This window comes from Sapajus apella, unplaced genomic scaffold, assembly GCF_009761245.1.
Source record: "Sapajus apella isolate SASKATOON/1434 unplaced genomic scaffold, GSC_monkey_1.0 scaffold28, whole genome shotgun sequence".
Classification (NCBI taxonomy): domain Eukaryota; kingdom Metazoa; phylum Chordata; class Mammalia; order Primates; family Cebidae; genus Sapajus; species Sapajus apella.
In genome coordinates, this window is record NW_022436968.1 from 17094238 (window position 1) to 17116961 (window position 22724).

General features: G+C 40.2%; 2 protein-coding genes across 5 annotated transcripts in view; one reads left to right on the forward strand and one right to left on the reverse strand.

Annotated features, from left to right (window-relative positions):
* The window catches only part of RBM45 (RNA binding motif protein 45), a 485504-nt gene that overhangs the window by 340733 nt on the left and 122047 nt on the right, over window positions 1-22724 (reverse strand). The window lies entirely within an intron of this gene.
* The window catches only part of PDE11A (phosphodiesterase 11A), a 385263-nt gene that overhangs the window by 290058 nt on the left and 72481 nt on the right, over window positions 1-22724 (forward strand). Inside the window, exon 13 of the mRNA XM_032292833.1 lies at window positions 15129-15238. Within this exon, the coding sequence (XP_032148724.1) occupies window positions 15129-15238 (110 nt within the window). The remainder of the gene's footprint in view (window positions 1-15128; window positions 15239-22724) is intronic.

The window sequence follows — 22724 nt, forward strand, 5'->3', positions numbered from 1 at the left end:
AGGAGTGCATGCTCTCCAGGTTTAGGGCTTACTTGCCTTAAAATCTCTGCCCCGGGGGCTATGACACAGTGATGGTGGCCAGCCTGTTTCACAGAGATATCTAGCACAGCTGGGCAGAGGTAAGCCTTGTTATTTAATCTGAAAGCAAATATTTGTGGCAAAGATTGAAACCAAATCCTCTATTTACTTCTTCCTGGTAAGAAATAAGGCTTGTTTTGGCATAATTTCTACTACATTGTTAAGCTATCATCAAGTAAAATATTTTCTGGCTTAAATATATTGGTTTCTTTGTCCTTATAGTTAGATATACACACATGCGTACGTACATATCTGTGAGTGTGTGTAAACATATTGCCATACCAAAAAAAAAAAAAAAAAAGAATGTAAGTCTTGGATTCTTCCAACATAAAACAAATACTTTATATTTTTGCACCCAGACTAAAATTTAAACACAAAATCAGAGCTCCAAATGAAATGCATTTCCCTTTGGTACAAATGAACAAAGACAATTCTGCTTCTTCCTAGAAAAAAAAAATCTCTGCCTCATTTTCTGCCTATTAAAATTGTACTCATCCTTGATGGCATTGATCTAGTGCCAGTTTTTCTACAAAGTATTCCCCTTTCTCCCAAATCATTGATAATTACTTCTTTCCCTGTACTATATCTAGTACAACACATCTTCCTTACTACCGTGTTTTGTTTGTTGTTGTTGTTGTTTTTGAGATGGAGTCTCGCTCTGTCACCCAGGCTGGAGTGCAGTGGTGCAATCTCAGCTCACTGCAACCTCTGCCTCTTGGATTTAAGCTGATTCTCCTGCCTCAGCCTCCTGAGTAGCTGAGACTACAGGGGCATGCCACTGTGCCCAGCTAATTTTTTGCATTTTTAGTATAGACAGGGTTTCACCATGTTGTTCAGGATGTTCTCAATCCCCTGACCTTGTAATCCACCCGCCTTGGCCTCCCAAAGGGCTAGGATTACAGGCATGAGCCACCGCACCCAGCCACCACTGTGTATTTTAAGTTACAAATCTGTCATCCTCCTATAGAGTAAGCTGCTGAGGGAATAGATCATTTCTTGTTCTTTCAACATTACCTACATATTTGGTCAGCCACCATGTGTTGAGGGTCGCACCAGGACCTTGCACTCTGTCATGAACTTGGTGGGTTTTCAAAAAATGTATGTTAAATTGACATGAGCTGAAATGTGCATAAGAAGATGGGGCTAGAATATCTTTTATACTAAGGACTTGTGCTTTGGTTCCTCAACTGCTTAAGGAACAGGCAGACTGGCCTGAGAAAACTGGACTGGTCCCATTCTTCTGCTGTATTCGCCATCAGAAGAGTGAGCCAGTCAAGTGAGAAAGATGCTTTGAACCATGAGGCTTAATGGCTCAAGTGACAACCATTGCTTGGGGAAAAAAACCCTTCATTTTGTTTTCCTTTATCATACCTCAGTAAACAAGGTATAATTTTCTATGTACAGAGTTCATGAGTCTGGCCCACAGAAGCCATTCAATAAAGAACTTATTAACCCATTATTCTGGAAAACCTATGGATTTATGCTGAATTGCCAAAGTAAATAAGCAGGAACCCTGTTCGATGAGGGAAAAAGGAATGGCTGTGACATTTTTGAGTTAGAAATGTCAAGGGCAGAGACAGATTTTTATGACAAGCCCTAAAATAGTTGGAATAGGGGAAACTGGCAAGAGCAGCAGGGTCACAGTGGACACTTAGGAACAAAGGAAATATATACTCAGTTTTCTACAGTGGATATTTCCATGATATGGACAATTTTGATCCTTTCCAAGAAATTGAAGAAAATAGAATTCTCAAACTACGTCACCATAATGGAAACATTCATATCGTCAGAATACTTCCCCCGTGCAGTTGTTTTGCAAGTATGCTCGGCAGTCTTGAAGAGCACCATTGTTGGAGAAGACTTAGGGTTTGTTTTGTTTCATTTATGCTAACACAAAAAGAGGAGACCTCATTGCTAAATCTCTGTAAGGAGGGTGGGTGGAGGAGACCACAAAACAAAAACATGACTTCAGAAAGAATAAAATGTTATTTTTCTTTCTCCTTCACATTGTTTTGAGTAGCCATATCTGGAAATGATAGTATTTTCTGCTCATTAAATTTTGTTGAACTTCACTAAGGGTTACAATCTGTTAAAAATGCCAACTTTTGTTTTTTTCTAACATAAGTATCTTCTCCAAACTTGACTTTGGTCAATGTGGTTAATCAGAATTTTTAAATTAAGAAAATAATTACAGAATTAACAAAGACGACTTAGTCAGTGTGGCTAAAACAAACTTAATTTACTCACCAATTCTCATCTCTGGAATGCGACCTCAGCCTACGGTTTATTTCCATGAATGGGCACTCATGCTTTGGGCACTCCTGAAAACTCTAAAAGTCTTTCAATGTTTTCATCTTATTAAATTTTATTTAATATTACATTATTGTTAAACTTCCATTCCAATGATCTCATATTTCCTATCTGTGAGTTGTGTTAGAACCAACTTCTTCTCTGTTAATCTGGGGGGAAAGAAAAAGAAAATTTACCATATACCAACTACGGGATTCAGCCTGGGTCTTTTTGGGTCCAAGGTTAAGAAAGCACAGCGCTTGTGTGCTGAGGATTCCTCTAGATGGCGCTCCAAGGCAAAGTTTCCCAGCTGGTTTCCAGAAAAGGGAAAAAAAGCCTTACCAACCTTGCTTGAAAGTGCTTCTTTTCCTCTAGCACAGGGGATATTGAGGTACACACCCCACCACAAAATAAATGTTTCTCTTAAAAGAGATAGCAACAAAACCAGTCTGTCGGAAAAGAGCCTCTCCTATCAGGATGGGCCTGTTTTGTGACTGCTGCCTTGCATACCGTGCTGTTAATGTGAATAATCCAGTGTTCTCCGTGTGACCTTAAATCTGTGACTGTGTATTTTTCCTAAGCCTATTGTCTCTGGGAATAGGGAGATGCATAGTTGTGTGTCACTGCTGAGCAAATTTTGGCACCACGTACAACAGGACAAGCAAGTTATAAATATATGTTCCAGCTTCCTAACCTTTAACCCTAAAATCACTTCAGTATGGAAAATAAACATATTGACTCAGCATTGTGTTTTGCGAAAGCATTCAGGTTCATGTCTGGGTAACAAAGTGGTTTTGTTCCTTTAGAAATTAAAAAAATAATAATAAAAAAAAGAACCGCTCTGTAGGACAGGCAAATTGCTATAAAATGATGAGCATTTTATTCACTGGGAACCCCGATAATGACTTATTAATTTGTTCTATGCCTCTGGTCTGAAATTTCACATTTATAAATTTGAAAGTTTCAATGTTATTCTTTACTTTTAAAAAGATATTTAGATAGTTAAAATTTCCCAAATACTTTGAATTCCTCTGATAAATACAGTAAGTGGTACAAGTTACTACTTGTGATTAAAATGAAGAAGAACCTGCAGATCAATGACCATTATATAAATTATCTTTACTAATAAGGGTTTATAGAATAAACATTCCATCATGCACATACATAATAAATAAATTATAACTATAAATACGTGATGAAAGATGATGGACATATTTCTCATATTCACAACGTAGACCAGATATAGGAAATGACTGTGCTTTTGTTTGTATTCTGTAAAATAAAAGGCATAGTGGTGCCAAGTTTGCAGATATTTTTTCCATTTTATAAATGGTGTATGAGCTCTGACAGATTTTTCCAAGAGGGGAAAAAAAGATTTCTTTAAGAGTCAGTATTCTTTACTATCCCATAAATGTACTCATTAGCACTTTGGGTCATGCCCTGCATCCTGTAGGATATCAATAAAGATTAATTGAATGAGTGAATTTAGTTTAGGGTAATATTATTCAAGGAACCATGTTGTTCAGTGTCCAGTTAAGAAAAACTGTAAAATGATGAACAACTATCATTGCCCGAAATCTTGTTCTTTCTTCATATCACACTCAGGTTCAGCTAGGGTTCATATAGAATATTATGATCTTGCAGAATTCACTGGATATGAAAAGAGAAGAGCACATGATCACATTAAAATTTATGGTGGTGCTGGTAGCGTGGCGCTGGTGGGGAATTGCAGTTAAACACTAATAATAACCAAGTATCACAGCAAACACATTGACACCCCCTGACATTTACTGGGGGCTTCTTAAATCTTGATGTGGAGGAAGCGTATTTAAATCCATATTTGTGTTGTCAACAAGGTTATTTTCACAGATAAGCCAAACCATTTTATTGATAATTCAAACTAGAGAGCAGAAGGGATGTTTAGGGAGAAAATCCATCCTATTCACCAGCTTGAGGCTAATGTTCTGTCCTCTGACTGCAGTTTCCAGGAAAGCCCTTGATTTTTGAGGTAGAAAATTTCTTCTGGAAGGAGATTTTGGAAGCACAGCTGAAACTCCTCCCTTCCCATCCAAGAAATACAGAACCAATTGAAATTTTAAATAAAATATTTTTACTCAATAATAAGAATCATAATCTCAACAGAAATCAAATTCCTTTGTAGATTTTAACACTGGAAGTTATAAAGAGAGAGAGCTAGATGTTTTGTTCTGTAACTGACTCAAATAAAGTAATAAACAATAATCATATTTGTAATCATCAAACATTTTTACATTGCATTTCCTTATCAGTAAAAGTAGTAACTTGTTATATTTGCTTTAATATAAATGGCAGCATTATCATAATAATATAATAAAATCTACATGATAGAAAAACCAACTCTTTAATCTTCATGCAGATGTAACCTACAAGATGGCAAATTTTTAATTTAGAAAAGGAGTAATTTTTAAATGTTTTTGCAGAATATCAGCACCAGACACAATACATTAACTATGGTGCTAATCAATTTGAATACTATATTTAAATTACATTTAAGACTCCTGTCTTTTAATCATTTAAAAAGGTTTCTATTTTTATTCTCTCTGACTATGTCTCAGAGCCCCAATTAGGCACTCTATGCTTCCTGCTGACATTCCTTTTATCCACATTTATTTTATAAAAGAAAAAAGGCAAAGCTGCACATAATTAAGAACCTGGTGTGCTAATAACCAAACATACAATTGGGCAGAAGGATAATCCAATCCATTTCCTCTCACAGGAGAGTAACCTCCATAACTCACTTTAAGCGCTGCCATTCATGAGTTATGGGTCATTCCCTTTCTAGTGAAAATAAATTCTCCTGCACCATCAGCCAGAGCTGGGTATTTTTCTTAGGACATGTAAATTGTAAAAGTGTATGAACATAATCATGTTCGACGTTACAGGGAAAGTATAACCTCTTGTTCATGGACACGGGCTTATACCTAAATGTACGTGGTTTCGAGGCTGGGGCTGCCTAGTTACAATATAGGATTTTTGATTAAAGTGAATTTATTCTTGAGATTTTTATGATGTTGGTAAACTGCTTAATCTGTCGCTTTGTGTTTTATGACGCCAGCCGAATCCTGCAGGTCAGGGAGACCTAGCAGCAGAGCCACGGTCATTTATCACAGCCTCTATTTTCCCTGGTGTATGATTTCCTAGTGGCACTTTCTTGGGACTGAAACCTGGCATCTAAGGGTGTTAAGTTGGGAGCTGTAAAAAGTTTTAATTTTTCATGGGTCTCATGTTTAGTTTTGGCTCAATTATGGCTAACAAAAACTGGGGTAAGCTTTGAAGAAGCCTCAAATTCTTGAAATTCACCAACCTGGGCTCTGTGGCACTTTGAGAGATATCTGTCTTTCTACACAATTAATGTGTACCAAGTGATCTGCTCCATTTTCTGTGGTCATAAGCCATATGTTATATTATATGCAGTTCACTGGTAATTTAGCATAAATAAAATATAAATTGTATTTCTAAACATGGGCAAAACATGCTGTCCTTGTCCTCAAAAAAAATCATAAAGCACAAATATCTTTTGAAGTAGAAACCTCAGTTTTCTCGTCTTATTATTTAGTTGAAAATTTCCTTATACAATTTGTATATCTTTTTGCACATTTTTATCAAAATAAGAGAGAAAAAATATATTGAGCAAGTTTTATTTGACCACATTAGGACTTCTTGAGAATGAAATAAAGAGTATTGACAGATACCAGAGGTTTGCTTTGAAATACTCTAGCCAACAAAACAAAACAAACCCACACTGCATGTGAAGAGACTATGAAATAAGCTGGCAAAACCTGGATCCCTGTTGAAGTTAGGCAATGACTGCACTGGGTTTATTATATTAATGGTATTCTATTCTTTGTATGTTTTTAGCTTCCAGAAAGAAAGAATTTAAAAATTATGCTAATAAATAGATTAAAAATTGTCTTATAAGTGGTTATAAATGTAATAAAATATAATAATAAAGTTATATAAAATTAATCCAATTTTTAAATGTATGCATCCAACGTCTACAGAACATATATAATTGTACCAGACCGTGTTACCCTTCTGAGACTTACATGGACAAGCATTTGCAACCTTAGTTGAGATTAAGGGTCAACATATTCCCAAAACATGACTGAGGTTTTATGATTTGATAGTTAAGTGCCTTCAGAAGCTTCTGGTTGAGAAAGAAAGTCATTTATATATAGACTGTAAGGTCCTTCCAACTCTGAGCTTGGTAAGGAAAGGATCATTTAAGCCTAAATCAATATTTAATTAATCCCAAATCAATATTTGGCTGCATTCATCTTGAAAAGAGAAGCAAATTAATCAAAACTACGCTGTTCCCATGGACAATTAGACAACCTGCAATTGGCTTGTTGCATTATGTACTCCGGTAAAGAGACATCTAAGCATGTCAGTCCTGGATGGTGATTCCCTATCAGTTGGAAAGGTTCTGGTCTCTGGACCTCAAAATGGGGCTGAGGTGCCCCCTTTTCTGCTCAGCAGACCCAAATATTGGTAGACAAACATTACTGTAAATGCCGAGGGAATATGACCACTAAATCTAGATGCTATAGTCTGCTCAGTAGGGATTTTTCTCCTCCATTGAAGTTTATAGTTGCATACCTGTTCTCCCCCTTTTGCTTTCAACACACATTTTCTCTGATTGGAAAAGGTAAGATCCTTTTCTCAAAGAAGGTATGCTGCAACATCCAGTAGTGTAAATTTACTCATAAGTGCTCCTGGTAAGCAATTAAAATCTGCTTTCACTCTACAGCTTGAGACAGTCCTCTTTTTAAGATGATATGAGCAACTTGTTTGTGGCATTTACAATAAAACCTTCAAAGAGCAATTTGTTGGCTGAAATAAATTGATTTTTAATAATCTACCAAACAAAGGTCCCAGACAGTGACCCTGCAACACTCTATGTACCAGAAATTCAAAAATACCAGAAATTAAATGCTTCTTCTATAAATACTGCCTTTCTGCCCAAAGCTCATAAGGCCTTCAAATTCAAGCCATCAGCAAAGGCACAATGACACAGACTAGGGATATGGTGTGCAGATTCTTCTAGAGGAAGCACTTCCTTGAGAAATCATGTCTTTCAAAACCCTTGGAATTGTCTGAACTGTACTCTTTGCTCTTCTTATCCAAAAGAGTGAGAAAAATGAAGAGAAAGAAAGACTCTTCAAAACCTATCATGCTGTCCCTCAACCTTAGCCAATCCTCCGAAGGCTCTGCTGTAGTGCCTGGACATCAGAATCCACGGTGGAGCATATGGAGCCTACCATCTTCAGCTTTAGAGTGTCTACAACCATTAGGAATTTCTAGTATATCTTTAGATTCCCTCTATCTTAGTTTGCCTCTGCTAGATCTCAGAATCAACAGGATGAACTCATCAGGAAATCCCACATCATTCAATAACTCCAATAGTTGGGTTCAAAAGGAAAGGTGAGAGCAGAATTTCTGGCATCACTTTCTCAGATTGCTGAGCCAGGGCTGCACACATGGCAAGGGCATGCAGTCTGTGGTACACCTCCTCCAGAAACCAAGCAGGAGGAGCTGGACATTTCTACCAGTTCTCTCTTCCACAAAGCACAACCGATGTTATGACAGCTTCTCTTTAGAAAAGGGTGCTCTGTGGCACTGCTCTGCTGGCTCAAGGGGTAACCAGATTCCATGCACAAAAATGGCTGGGATCTTGGCTGTCTTCTTTGCTGCTCTGTTCCTAGTGCCAGGAAATCAGTAAATAATAAATATCTATTCAATGAATGAATGGAAACTTTTCAGAATATCACTGTTTCATTTCAAGCTGGGACAGTTTGATGAAGCATGGGCTAATTCTCGAAACAAAAAATAATGTACAAATACACATACACACATATGTAAAATAGATATTCTTATTAAACAAATGTTCTTTATGAAAATTTTAGACACAAAGGAAAAATTTGAAGCCAACTGTAATTCCACTACTGATAATATCTTGATGTACATCTTAACAGACTTTTTCCTGTACATATATTTAAATATTTTATAAAGTTGGGGTATTTATAAACTATTGTATCTTTCTTTTTTCTCCAAACCTCATTTGTAAAGCACCGTATATTATCAAGCACATCTTGATGTGGCAGAGCCATATTTAAACTAAAAATGTCCGATGGCTCTGCAGTATCGACCTCTTCCTACTCAAGAATAACATCCTTTGTGAAATAAAGCCCACACTAAAGGATTCTTATAGCCCTATTATCTAACACTGTGTCATCACAATAGGATTTAAAAGCTCAACTGAACCCACACCTTAACTTAGGGGCTGTGTAGCATAGTAGTAAGAACACAGACGCAGGAGCCAGGCTACCTGGGCTTTTTTCCCGCCTCTCTTGTTTTATGGTCTTGTAATCTGGTGCTTCAATATCTTCATCTATAAAATGGGAAGATAAGAACAGTTATCTACCTCAATGAGTTCTTGCAAATATTAAATCAGCTAATGAATTTGAAATATTTAGAAGAATGCCCGGCATAAACTAAGCGCTATAAAAGTTAACTTGTTGACATTATCCCAGGCGTCTTCTCAAATATACCCATTGCTCGATAAATGATAGGCAGCTAATAACGCTTTTTATTTTATTTTATTTTTTTTTTGAGACGGAGTTTCGCTCTTGTTGCCCAGGCTGGAGTGCAGTGGCGCGATCTCGGCTCACCGCAACCTCCGCCTCCTGGGTTCAGGCAATTCTCCTGCCTCAGCCTCCTGAGTAGCTGGGATTACAGGCACGCGCCACCATGCCCAGCTGATTTTTTGTATTTTTCGTAGAGACGGGGTTTCACTATGTTGACCAGGATGGTCTCGATCTCTTGACCTCGTGATCCACCCGCCTGGGCCTTCCAAAATGCTGGGATTACAGGCGTAAGCCACCGTGCCCAGCCATAACGCTTTTTAAATTAGTAAATTCTCTATAGCACCATCTAGTGTTAATATTATAGGTGTTTTGACACCTTTTTGGATTCAACAGGGCTACCAAGCAAGTCTTTTTCTCTGGCCGTGATATTCCCCCATTCATTAGTATCATACAGGATCAGCATTAAAATGAGAGTACATCCTGGCTGATTCAAATTTTATGCTGGCTAATGATAGAAATTACTGGGTAGTCTAGGAGACCTTGATAATCAATCTTACTGGCTTGGGTCTTTTGGAGTTCTAGTTATTATATGCTGAAGAAGCTGGGTGTAGGCTTATGGCAGCATACCTTTCAGCCTAATGAAGGGCTATCATTGGAGGCCTGCTCAGTGGGCAGGCATAAGGCTTTGCTGGAGGGGGTGACATGGGAAATAGGTTTGTATGCCCTGGCTGTCTCTTTACTTAAATATGTTGTATTCACTGCATATATTTCTGATATGAACTGTGAGGGAATACAGGTGAGAAGATGTGTTCACATTAAAGCTCAATAAAACCCATAATGATTGGATCAGGAGCAGAAAAGACATTTTATTTGAAAGTAAAAGAATAAACCAGAGTCAAGAATGGGGTAAATGCATTAAAATATACTTCCTGCTGCCTGTCTGTTTTCTTTAGAAAGTATATTGTCTTCAGCAGACAGTTGACTTTTTCTACTCAATATCGGTACATGCAGGCCTGAATGGATAGCACTGGGAGGAAGATGGATGAGGGTGGGGGAGGGGCAAAAGGACACTTAGTGGCAGGTGGGCATTTTTCAGGCCTGATGACTCCCAGAAACCATTTACCAGGCAGCTTTAAATCACAGTCAAGAGATAGGTGATGCTTCAGTAACTCAGGTATCACAGTAGAGAGAGGTAAATATGTTTTGTGTGACTGTGTGTAGGTGCTGTACTTCAGGGATTCTTCACTCCAAGGATCTAGAGATGGGCTCCATAGTCTTTGAATACCATAAAATTATAGAACATTTTCTAGGAAGAGAGTCTAGGGCCTCTGTTATATTCTTAAAAGTGTCCATGATACAAATAGCTTAAGACCAAGATGATAGATTTCTGGGCAGAGTGGGGATGGGGACTCTGTGGAACACTTTAGCAAAATATGTTCGACCCTATTATAAAATGGGTGATAACTGATGGTTTAAAAATGGTTGGGGATTTTGATCTTGAATCTACAAGATGGCATTTGGCTTTAACTACTGATTAAATTTCTAGTTAAATTACCTTATTTTAACATGATCCCTAGTGTTACTGCTCTGATTTATCAGCTAGTTCTAGTCAATAGCATTTTCATGGGCAAGATCTCTCTAAATTTTTGCACACTATCGTTGCACAACAATGATTTCCAGAGCACCATAGTTAATTATTTCATAGTTGATGGACTTTTCAAGTTTTACCTAGTATTAGCAAGACCAAACTCAACATTTTGAGTTTTAAGATGATAGAGATGACAACAAAAGACATTTATCCCCCTTCTGTTTTCAAAAATCACCCTAAAATAACATGGAGAACAAAAATGTACACAAATCCTGCCTTGCATGGACTCATAACACATGAAGGCAGAAAATGAAGGGAGGATAATTCATAACTTAGCAGAGAAGAGAAACTCAAGTGTCTTCAGAGGTGAGTGTGTGGAGGAAGGGGTATCCATAAGAAAGAATGCTACCCCCAGAACCTATTGAGACTCAGGAACTAGAGGCCTCAGATATTACAAAAATGGGATGATATGGAATGAGGGAGTGATGAAAACAGTGAGTGCCCAAGTCTCCATTTTTTGTGTAGTTGGAGAGCTACTCTTTCCCCTACCTCTGCCACAGCAGAGTATTTGCTGGAGAAACTGAATCCCGGAGTTGGGTACACAGCAAAACCAAAGTTAGGATGAGGTGCGCACTCAAAATAAGAGGATTAAGTGAAAGCCTACATCCTCACAGGTGGGAAGCTACAGTTCTCTTTTCTTGGGATGCTGACACACATGTTTACACCATTGCCAGGCAACAGATTGGAAAGTCCAGAGAAAATGAGTTTAGATGTTGACATTTGGGCATCTCCAGCAAAAGACCAGCTGGCCACACAGTCACCCCATGGTAAGACACAACAATCTGCAGGCACCACCCACATGCATCCACATACATACAGTGAGCTTTGTGATGCCTTACTCTTAAGAATGAATTGACCACCAAAGGTTACCAGACATTTCAGAGAAACCCACAAACACAGAGAAAAGAAGGAGCTCAGAGAAAAAAGGCAATACGGGGAACAGCAGAAATTTTCAGATGAATTATGATCAGTATCTTCAGAAAGACAAGAAAAGATCATGCATCCATGGGAGAAGAATAGCACGCTATAGGACAAGGAGCATCAAACAAAAATTTGCTCATAAACTAAACATATTATGATGCCTGGAAAGTAAGAGGAAAGGCCTATATAGGAAATGGAAAAGAAGAGATAAGAAAATAAGGAAATCAGTACAAGAAGCCCAATATCCAACTAATTGGAGTTTCATTCAAGTAGGGCAGAAAAAAAAACTGCTGAAGAGAAAATTGTTTTTTTTTAAAAAAAGAAAAAAGATTAGAAGAACATTGTACTGAAGAAATTGATTTTCCAGATTAGGCTTAACATATGAATTGAATGGGAAAAAAAGTCCCAAAGCAAAACATACCTTTGTGAAATTGCTGAACACCAGAAATTGAGAGGTGATTCTAAAAGAAAATCAAGTAACATTCAAAGGATTAGGATTGAGAATGGCATTTTGTCAAAAGCAACTTTGGAAGCTAGAATGCAATAGAGCAGGCCTTCAAAATTCTGAGTGAACATGTTTCAGCCTAGAATTGTGAGGCACGCTGAGTATGAGAATAGAATAAAGACTTTTTTCAGTCATGCAAAGCCTCAAAAACAACCAACTCCCCCAGTGTTTAAAAAAAGTAAGGCCTTTTCTCATGAAGCCCCTGCAGACGTGCTCCTGCAAAATGAGAGGGTAAACGAGGAAAAAGAAAGATGTGGGCTGCAGGAGGTGGGGGACCAGACGCAGGAGGTGGGGGACCAGACACAGGAGGGGAAGGAGGAACCCCCCTGAATGATGGCGGGGGAAGCTCCAAGGGCAGCTGGCAACAGAGGAGAGACTCCAGACCAGACAGTAGGGTTGGGCTGCAGGAAGGCGTCCTGAGGACAGGAAGGATCTAGAAACAAGCTGTGACTGTTTTGACCCTCTTCAAAATTGTTTTGAGAAGCATTTTGCAGAGTTGTGTAGGGTGTAAGAAGACTTAGATGTTTCACGGAAATCCTAACTCCAGGAAACAAGAAAATGTACATTTGTAAGGAAACAATCATTGTATACTGATTAGCTCGGCAGTGAATGATGTTTATAGGATGGTAATATAGGAAAGTTCTGTGGATCACATTGGGAGTGTGAGGGGAGGGTGACCGTAAACTCATCTGCTGCTAGACGTCGGCAGTGTTTGAGGGCAGGCTCCGGCAAAAGGATGCTGGGAGCTTGCCCCCATCTGCCATGCACTAGCTGGGAGACCCTGGGCATATGACTTAGCCTCTCTGTGACTCAGTTTCTCATCTATAACTGGGGGCAGTAATAGTTTCTACCTAACGGGACCACAGTGAAAACTACATAAGTTAAGCGGCTGTAAAGCTCTTAGAACAATGTATGGTAGGTACATAGGAAGGACAATATGAGTACTTGGTGAATAACCAAGTGCCAATAATATGTGCATGCTATATAGACATATGGTGGGAAAACTACCAATTTAGGTAAAAAAGAAAATAGAAAGTAGTTGCCTTCGGGAATCAAGAAAGGAGAAGAATGAGGGACTACTGATTTTTAATTCTAAGTCTCAGTATAATTTGAATTTTTTAAATTACTGCAGGCAATACCTTAAGTAAAATAAAATTAGAAAACCTAACAGCCAACTGCAGATTTTAAAGTGAAGGGCATATGTAAGCTTTTTTGTTTGTTTATTTGTTTGTTTGTTTGAGATGGAGTCTTGCCCTGTCGCTCAGGCTGGAGTATAGCAATGTGATCTCGGCTCACTGCAACCTCTGCCTCCCTGTTCAGGTAACTCTCCTGCCTCAGCCTCCTGAGTAGCCGGGATTACAGGGGTTTGCCACCAAGTCAGACTAATTTTTGTATTTTCAGTAGAGACGGGGTTTTGCTATGTTGGTCAGCCTGGTCTCGAACTCCTGACCTCAGGTGATCCACCCACCTCGGCCTCCCAAAGTGCTGGGATCACAGGCTTGAGCCACCATGCCCAGCCGCATACGCAAGCTTTGACATGAACTATTTCATACTCCCAATTTATTAGCATTCCCATTTTCCGTGCAAATGAAGTTATATGTATTTCTAAATGTAGTAGTGAACCCAAGCCTACCTTTTAAAACAAAATTGCTGCTGGGTGCGGAGGCTCACCCCTGTAATCCCAGCACTTTGGGAGGCCAATGCAAGTGGATCACCTGATGTCAGGAGTTTGAGACCAGCTAACAACCTGACTAATGTGGTGAAACCCTGTCTCTACTAAAAATACAAATATTAGCTGGGTGTGGTGGCACGTGCCTATAATCACAGCTACTCAGGAGGCTGAGGCAGGAGAATCACTTGAACCCACGAGGCGGAGGTTGCAGTGAACCAAGATTGTGCAATTGCACTAGGTGACAGAGGGAGACTCTATCTCCTAAAATAAAATAAGATAAAATTGTCAACACAGGAACCTATTGTTCAGTTATTTCTGCAACAAAAACATAACTAATTTAAAAACAAAATTTTCATTGCCTTAAGAGAAGTGCCTTACAGGTGTGGGCCAGCGATTCTGGATTTTGGGGGGAAAACACACATGAAAAGTGAAGCAATTTGTGCCCTAACCTCCACCTTCTACTGCTCTCTGATAAAGATTTTAATAAGTAATGAAATGAGAGACTTACAAAGGAAAAGAGGGGAAGATATAAAGGCCTTCGATCAAGAAAATGCATAGGCCTACTTTCCCAGAGGTCTACTTCCTCTTCTAAACTAATGAAAGGGCCAGCAGGAACCCAAGAAGCATTGCTGCTCTTGGTTACATAATTATATCAACCTGCTTTTAAAAGAAATCACATCACAGCTGTGCATTTCACCAGCAAGCTACCACAAGATAAGAAAGAATTTCCAATAATGGATACCCCACTCGATTCTCAGTCTGGGTTGACAATCTGGTGTCCACGACACATACTGCCTTATTATCTGTATGAATTTCATCTGTCTACCAACATAATATGAATTAAGGTATTTACAAGATAACCTCTAGGATGTCATTGTGTAACAAGCTGAGTATGTTGAAGTCTCTCCTTTTAATATTAGAAAAAAGAAGGGCTGTGTTTTCCTTCTGCCTGCTCTCATTTGGATGGCATCTGGTGGATGTAATGTTCAGTTTTAAATTCCCTGCTCCCTCCTATTCTCCAACCTCCAACCTCCAAACCCTATGCTCATCATTAAAATGTATAATAACAAAACAAATTTTGCCCTGGGGCTTTGCCAAACTGTCACTGTATCTGGATAGTCCAGGCTTCTCTCTAAAAAGGGAACAAAATAGTCTGAACTGTGTCCCGGTGTGGCAGCATGGGCTGCTGTGACAGCAAGCTAATTCATCACTGTGGGGACCTTGGGCTGTGCAACTGACCACCCAACTTACTGTCATCTGAGGGGTGGCAGTTAATCATCTCCTTAAACGATGTGGGTATGAAAACAGAGCTGATTGTTGCTCAGCACCTAACCTTATCCATCCTCTGTGCCCCAGCAGTGACTGTTGCCATTTTCCCCTTCTTCCCAGACCGCTGGGTTTCAAGAGATTCTGACGGAGGTGGAAATTTTAGCGGTGACTGTGGGATGCCTGTGTCATGACCTCGACCACAGGGGAACCAACAATGCCTTCCAAGCTAAGTAAGTGTTCTAACTGTTGTTATTTTAATGCATTTGCCTTTCTCTTCAGAGCCAAAGGTGACGAATGCTAAAGAGTAAAGCATTAATTTCCTGGCATCCGAGGCCAAGGCCATGCAGGCTTGGGCGTGCATGTCATGGGGCCCATCTATCTTTATAATTCCCTGTTCTTCTTCTAATTGCAAATTTGCCCTTCATGTCATGCTTGTTGATTTGATCGGTCTCTGTTGACCTTAGTCAGATAACAAAGCTTGGATTTTAAAGGGCCTACTTTTTTCCTCCCAGAATATTTGCCTTTATGGCATCGTAAGCTTCTTGGACTTGGTACTCTCAAGCTCTGGTTTGAGACTGTTAAAATAAAAGCAGTCTTAGGAAATTTGATGAAGCAAAATATAGTTTTCCGTTTCCATTAGAGTTCCTTCCAGGATTCTTTTGATTTTGGGCGTTGTAGAAACTGCAGTGAAATAAAGTCACATTTGAGGAACATAGTTTCTGCTTCTCCCATCCCTACTCCCATATAAAGGTGGAAGAAGCAAAGGAAATGCAGGGATGTGTGGGCAACTATTTGCCACACACAGGATGTGTATAGATAGAAAAATCTGCCCCTCCGCAGGTTTTTCTGGAGAAGATAGCTGTTACTTGGTGGCTCCTACTATGGCCAAGGCCACAGAACTTATGGGTGCTAGAAATAAAACCGGGGCCAGGCGCGGTGGCTCAAGCCTGTAATCCCAGCACTTTGGGAGGCCGAGGCGGGTGGATCACAAGGTCAAGAGATCGAGACCATCCTGGTCAACATGGTGAAACCCCGTCTCTATTAAAAATACAAAAAATTAGCTGGGCATGGTGGCGCGTGCCTGTAATCCCAGCTACTCAGGAGGCTGAGGCAGGAGAGTTGCCTGAACCCAGGAGGCGGAGGTTGCGGTGAGCCGAGATCGTGCCACTGCACTCCAGCCTGGGCAACAAGAGAGAAACTCTGTCTCAAAAAAAAAAAAAAAAAAAAGAAAGAAAAAAAACCAAAACCCAGGTCTCCTGAATTGTATATTGAGGGTCTGCCTTCAATGTTCCTTTCACTATCTGCCTGCAAACAAAAGATACAGGCTTTCAGAAGCTGGAGAGAAAAGTTCTGGGGTGGAGAAGGTAGAGAAGGCTTCGACGAAGAGGTAATATTGACTTCGGATGACTGATCTCATAGCCTCCAGAACAAGTCAGCCTCTATTATCTGACACTTTCACAGCCTGCTCTTTGTCAACAGGTTCTTTTCAGCTCACCATTTCCCCCCCTAAACATCTACCCACTGTGACTTTGGAAGTCTTGGACTCTTGTATTTACTCCTGATCTAGCAGATGAATTTCAATTTTGTGCCCTCTCTCCAATCTGTCTGTATCCTATAGCTCATCACTTCATTGCTTTCTTCTCAATATTCTGACATTTCTTGACCAAGTCTCTGTGACATCCACTCTGCAGAAACTCAGTCCTGGTTCAATCTAACAATTCAGACTCTTGCTACTCTGCCTAGACTTGTAAAAGCTTTAGGAGAAAATGTCACAGTTGTGAGAGTTAGAGACATACCAAATGTATGTTCCTCCCACTCAGCTGGATGCTAGAGCTCCCTGCCAGTCTTTCTGTGTCTCTAGCCAGCCCCATTCCCCATTGCTCTTAGCAGTTTCATATACCAAACTTCTGTCTTCCAAAACCACCTCCTGCTCCCCCGCCTCCTCCGTACCACTCAGCAGATCACCTTGCCTCCTGCTTCATGGAGAAAATTGAGGCCATCAATCGAGAACTCTCTCAATTTCCTCCCCTGCCACCTACAAACTTATCTATCCATCCCCATCCTTCCCTCCTTCCCTCCTGTCTGGGTAAGAGGACTGTCCTTCCCCCGTCCGAGGCTAATCCCTCCACCCTGCCATGGGTCCTTCCTTGCTTCTCCTTGGAGATCTTATGCCATCAATCTTCCTCTCCCCGCTGTATCTACTGTCCCTGTCTGCTGGCTCTCTGCATCCTGTTAATAGAAACAATTCCGCATCTTGAAAAAGGCCTACCCTAATCCCCACCTCACTCTCCAGCTTCGGTTCTATTTCCCTCTTTCCTTCCCAGTCAAACTTCATGGAAAGCTGTCTGGGTTTACTTCCTTCCCTCCCCCAACCCCTGTCCTCCCACACAGCTTCCAGTTCCACCTTGCAGGAGAAACCACCCTCAGGAATGAGATCCGTGGCCCCCTTTTCTCAAAACTGTTGGAACTTTTTGTGTCTTTTCATAATTCTTCTTGCCATGAGATATACTTTGTCACTCCCTCCTTCCTGAAACTCTCTTCGTTTGTCTCACAGAGGGTTTCCATCCACCTGTACAGCCTTGCTTCTCCATTGGCTTGAGGCCTCTGTCTCCCTGCCCCAACCTTGACTGGCGATGCCCTCCCACTTCCTCTCTCGCTTTCCACGATCCTTCAGGCAGGGCCACCAGCCATCTGCTGATGGGCTTAGAATACATTTCTTTGAACCATAATTCTCAGCTTATCTTCAGGCACTTATTCCACTGTTTGAGGGACACCTCCTTTTTGAAGTCCTACAGTCCCCTCAACCTCAGTCTTTTCCTTCATGTGTGTCCCTCTTTATTGTAATCTCTACCCCAATGAATGGCCCTACCAGGAATGTGCCAGTCACCCAGTCTACCCTGCAGCACCCCTCAAAGCTGGCACCTCCTCTGCTTGCTTACAGCAAGGACTGCTTCTTTGCATGACTCCTGGTTTGCTACAATGAACAGCATGACTCTCCTCCCCAGGCTGCTTGGCATGCCAGAATAAGCTTTATAATTCACAAAGCTGACCAGGATACTCCCCTGTTTAAAAGCCATCCATGCCTCCTGTGGCTTTTAGAATACTGTTCCAGTTCCTTTCGGGCCCTTTTCATTCAGACTCCTGCCCATTTTCCTGGCCCAGTGCCCACTCACTCCTCTACATTCCAGACACAGGGACTCCATGAAGCACTGGTGGGGTCTTGCTCGGTCACATCTCTCTGCTGCCTAATGTGCTGTTTCCCCTGCCTGACATACGCTTCTCTCCTTCTTTCCCTAAAACTCCTCAGAAAGCATCACCTCCAGGTTCCTATCCACCCTAATGTCCCCCATGGTCAATTTCCTATGCCCGCATACTGCCCTGGCTGTGCCTTTTCCAAAGTGTGCATCTCATTCCATTTTAATTGCTGACTTGCAGATATGTCTCCTCTTTTTCTTTGACACATGCAACAGTGGGTGAACTGTGCCTGGAGCATAATAAACAATAAATGTTTGGTGAATGAACAAATGAATGTTAACTGCATGAATGGATGGGATATTTTAACTATAGCACTTCAATGAGGTTTCCTCATTTCTTCGACAGATGCATCCTTTTATAAGACATTGTTTTTAACTTTTCTTTTAGGTTTGGGGGTACATGTGAAGGTTTGTTACATAGGCAAACACATGTCATGGGGGTTTGTTAAATACATATTATTTAATCATGTAGGTATTAAGCCCGGAACCTGATAGTTATCTTTTCTGCTCCTCTCCCTCCTTCCACCCTCCTGCCTCACATAGACCCCAGTGTCTATTGTCTCCTTCTTTGTGTTCATAAGTTCTCATCATTTACCTCCCACTTGTAAGTGAGAACATGTGGTATTTGGTTTTCTGTACCTGCATTAGTTTGCTAAGGTTAATAGCCTCCAGTTTCATCCATGTTCCTGCAAAAGACACTACCTCATTCTTTTTTGTGGCTGCATAGTATTCCATGGTGTATATATGTGACATTTTCCTTATCCAATTGTGAATAGTGCTACAATGAAACATTGTTTTATACATTGTCTTGATGCTGCATGAAAGAGCTGGAGCCCATTGAAGTGCACACTGTATATGCTTTCACTGTAGGATCTCATTGCTCCTTGTTTGGAGTTCTTGTGTCTACACTGCATTATTTTTTTAGGAATCCTCTCTCTCCCAGGCCAATGGTATCATCATCAGTGTATCTCCCTTTAGCATGCTATCTCCAGCCCCCTACCACTCTACCACTTATGCAGAAAGATGGGATAAATGTGTTAGAATTGTGTTGTAAAACAAGAGTGAGAGCCTTGTGGGTCCTTTCAAGAGTAAAGTGCTCAATATTTATACTCAGATACCAATGGCGCCTCCCCAGAGAGAGAGCTGGTGGATGGCATTGACAGAGGCCGCTCTTCTTGCTAGTTGATCCCTCAGCTATTGGGACCAAGAGTGCTTACCTAATCAAAGCTGGACCAATCAGATTTTTATCTCACAGGAATTTGAAGTTGGATTACCATTATATTAAGTCAGTTAGTTGCAGGGATCCAAGCTGCAGGCTCATATAGATTTGGGAGCTGAGGCTGCCATTTGGGGAAAGCTATGATGATCATGTACAAAATGGATGAAAGAAACAAGAAAACCAGTCTACAAAGAGGAGAGAAGAGTGGAACTGATATTCAGAGAGAAGCAGACTGGAGAGACTGTCACCTGGGAGAAAGACAGAGAAAAGTCAGACTTGATCCCTGGCTCCCTCCATCCTGTTCCTATTTCTAGGACACCCAGCTGTGATTGTGATGACTGGGCTTCTCCAGAGTTCCTGGTATCATTCAATCAGCCTACCGTTTAGCAAAGCTAGTTGTACTCCATTTCTGTCCTTTGCAACTCACACTTCCTGAGACAATGGGAAGAACTGCAGTTTATTGTTTACTGTGTCTTAAGCCCTTACCACCATCAACTCTGTGGAGTTGATATGTTTGTCTCCATTATACAGGAGGAACTGAGCCTCCTGTAAGTAAGGTAATTGAACTTACCCAAATCCATTCATGTGGTAGAGTGGAGCCTGGACCAGGGATGTCTGTTTGCAGAAGCCATTCTTTAATCACTGTATCACGCTCTGGTCCTTGACTTTGTGACATCTATTTTGAGTTGTTGAGCTTCCAATTTATTGGCTGCCTTGTCAGATATATGAGCTCTTGAACAAAAATATATTTTGACATCCAACAGTTCAAAGACATTAAGCCATAAAAATTATAAAACCAAACTAGAGCTTACTACTCATATTTTTCAGTACCTCAATTTTACAAAAAACAAAAACTGAGGGCCCTAAATCTCAGGTTGCTTATATAAGACTGAATAGCATTTACACATAGGAGGCAGGTATTGAGTAATTGGTACTAGATTTCAGAGAATTTTTTGCATCCTCATATCACATGATCAGATCTGCCTATTCCAAGATAGTATGATGCATTTTCTCAAGAAAATTAACTTTGTACACAGTTTACCCGTTCATGGGATGTTGGGAGCACTGCACCTACCTTATGGAGTCTCTTTTGGACTTAGGACACTTAATGCCACCATTACCCAACCTCCATCGAAATTTCCCTTGACAATGAATGCTGAAGGAGGCTTTTTAGCATCATGGTCAAGAAACTACCTTTTTATGATTAGAATGAGATTTATTCAGTGAGTGTGCCATTGTTTAGAGAGTCCCTTACAAGAAACCTATCTTCTTTTCTTGCTTTTTATTTTCCAGTAAGTGAGTACTTTCTATATTCAAGATGCTGTGCTAGGCATTGTGGGAGAAATAAAGAGATATAGCAAACACCCCTTCTCTTAAAATGCTCCCAGCCTAATTCTAGTCTTTCAAGTGATTTGAAAATGAGATTTAAATGCACCAATTATTATGTGGCAAAGTATATGCTACCTTTTTTTTTCCATATATAAGGCTATAAAAAAACAGGAGACATTTAGCAAGGGACAAATTACTATATAAAATGCAAAATGCCTCTACAATAAAAAGTGTGACTTTCGTTAGAGCACGATTTGATTTATTCTCTTAGCCTTTCTGATAAGTGAACCTTTGCATTTTCATATTTTGTTCTTAATTTTTAAGTATTGGAGTGCGTGCAATGAATGATCAATAAGTAGAGAGGGCAGCAGTACCATAGTGCTTTGAAATTGCTCTGTTCACACCTCTCCCCTGTTTTCTCCAGGGACAGCGTTCCCCACTCATCCTTCTCTCTATTACAGCTGCCCCTGATGATTAAATATCAGTACCAAGCAGCTTTGTAGTATATTCTCCTAGGAGACTTCTTCTATTCATTTCTAGCATAATCTCTTATACTCATTTCTTGGGAATGAAAACCCATCTTGTCGCTTTCGGCCAGGTCCCAGAAGTGAAATACTGGGGCACATTAATCTGCCATGACAGCCTAATCCCATTCCTCACCACCTCCCAACAATTCTCAATTTCCTAATTACCTTTCATAGTTTTCCTTCTTAAAGTTTCCTTTAAGTCAGGCTGCACACTGTCATTCAGTCTCTTTTTCAAAGAATGCATATCTAGGGAAGTTACGAAGGTACATTTACATTTGCACACATTTTTGGTGCCTGTGCAAAGTGCTGAATGCCTGAAGGGAAATTTTCACTTTGACTTTTCTTTTTAACAAGTTTCTCCTCATTGAGCTGCCTATCCAAAATGAAAAACTTTAGTATTTTAGAATGACCTAATCAATAACACACATCATAAATACTTACATATATAAAGATATTTGTACTTATGGAATGTGGATTCTCTTCCTCTCTCCATATACCCTACATATGTAATTGTATTTTCACAACTACAGGATGTGTGCCCCGAAGACACTTTTGTGATGGGCATACTTAGCACAGACAATTAAAATGAGGTGTGTTGTTAAAGTCAATTTTTTCCATATGTGATTGATCTCAGGGTTTTTTTTTTTCATATTTTATGTGAGAAAGTAGAAGCATACCTTTATAAGTAGAAGTATATTATGTGAGAGACATGACCGCTTTATAAATGGTTTTACGATCGGCTGGGCGCAGTGGCTTACGCCTGTAATCCCAGCACTTTGGGAGGCTAAGGTGGGCAGATCGCAAGGTCAGGAGTTCAAGATCAGCCTGGCCAACATGGTGAAACCCCATCTCTACTAAAGATACAAAAAATTAGCTGGGCATGGTGGCACGCGCCTGTAATCCCAGCTACTTGGGAGACTGAGGCAGGAGAATCACTTGAACCTGGGAGGCAGAGGTTGCAGTGAGCCAAGGCAGCACCATTGCACTGCAGCCTGGGCAACAGTGGGAGACTCTGTCTCAAAAAAAAAAAAAAAAGGTTTTATGATCAATTAATAGTAATAATGCTGCATATTATGTCCCCCCCAGCCACAAAATCACAATGCATTTTCACATATTGCCGCCTATAGAAAATTCTTACCATAAATAAACAGATTCACTTTTTAAAGCCAGCATTTTCCAAACTTATTTGGCCATGGAACCCTTTTTACTTCTTCCCTTAATGCTATTTACCATTCAGAAGAACTAGTATTCTGTAGAATACTTTTCATAAAGCTTATCTGCACACACACATGCGCATGCACACACACACACACACACACACACACACACACACATTGCCACTTATATTAAAACTGTAGACTTGGTTCTTTGTGGTCCTAGGAAGTTG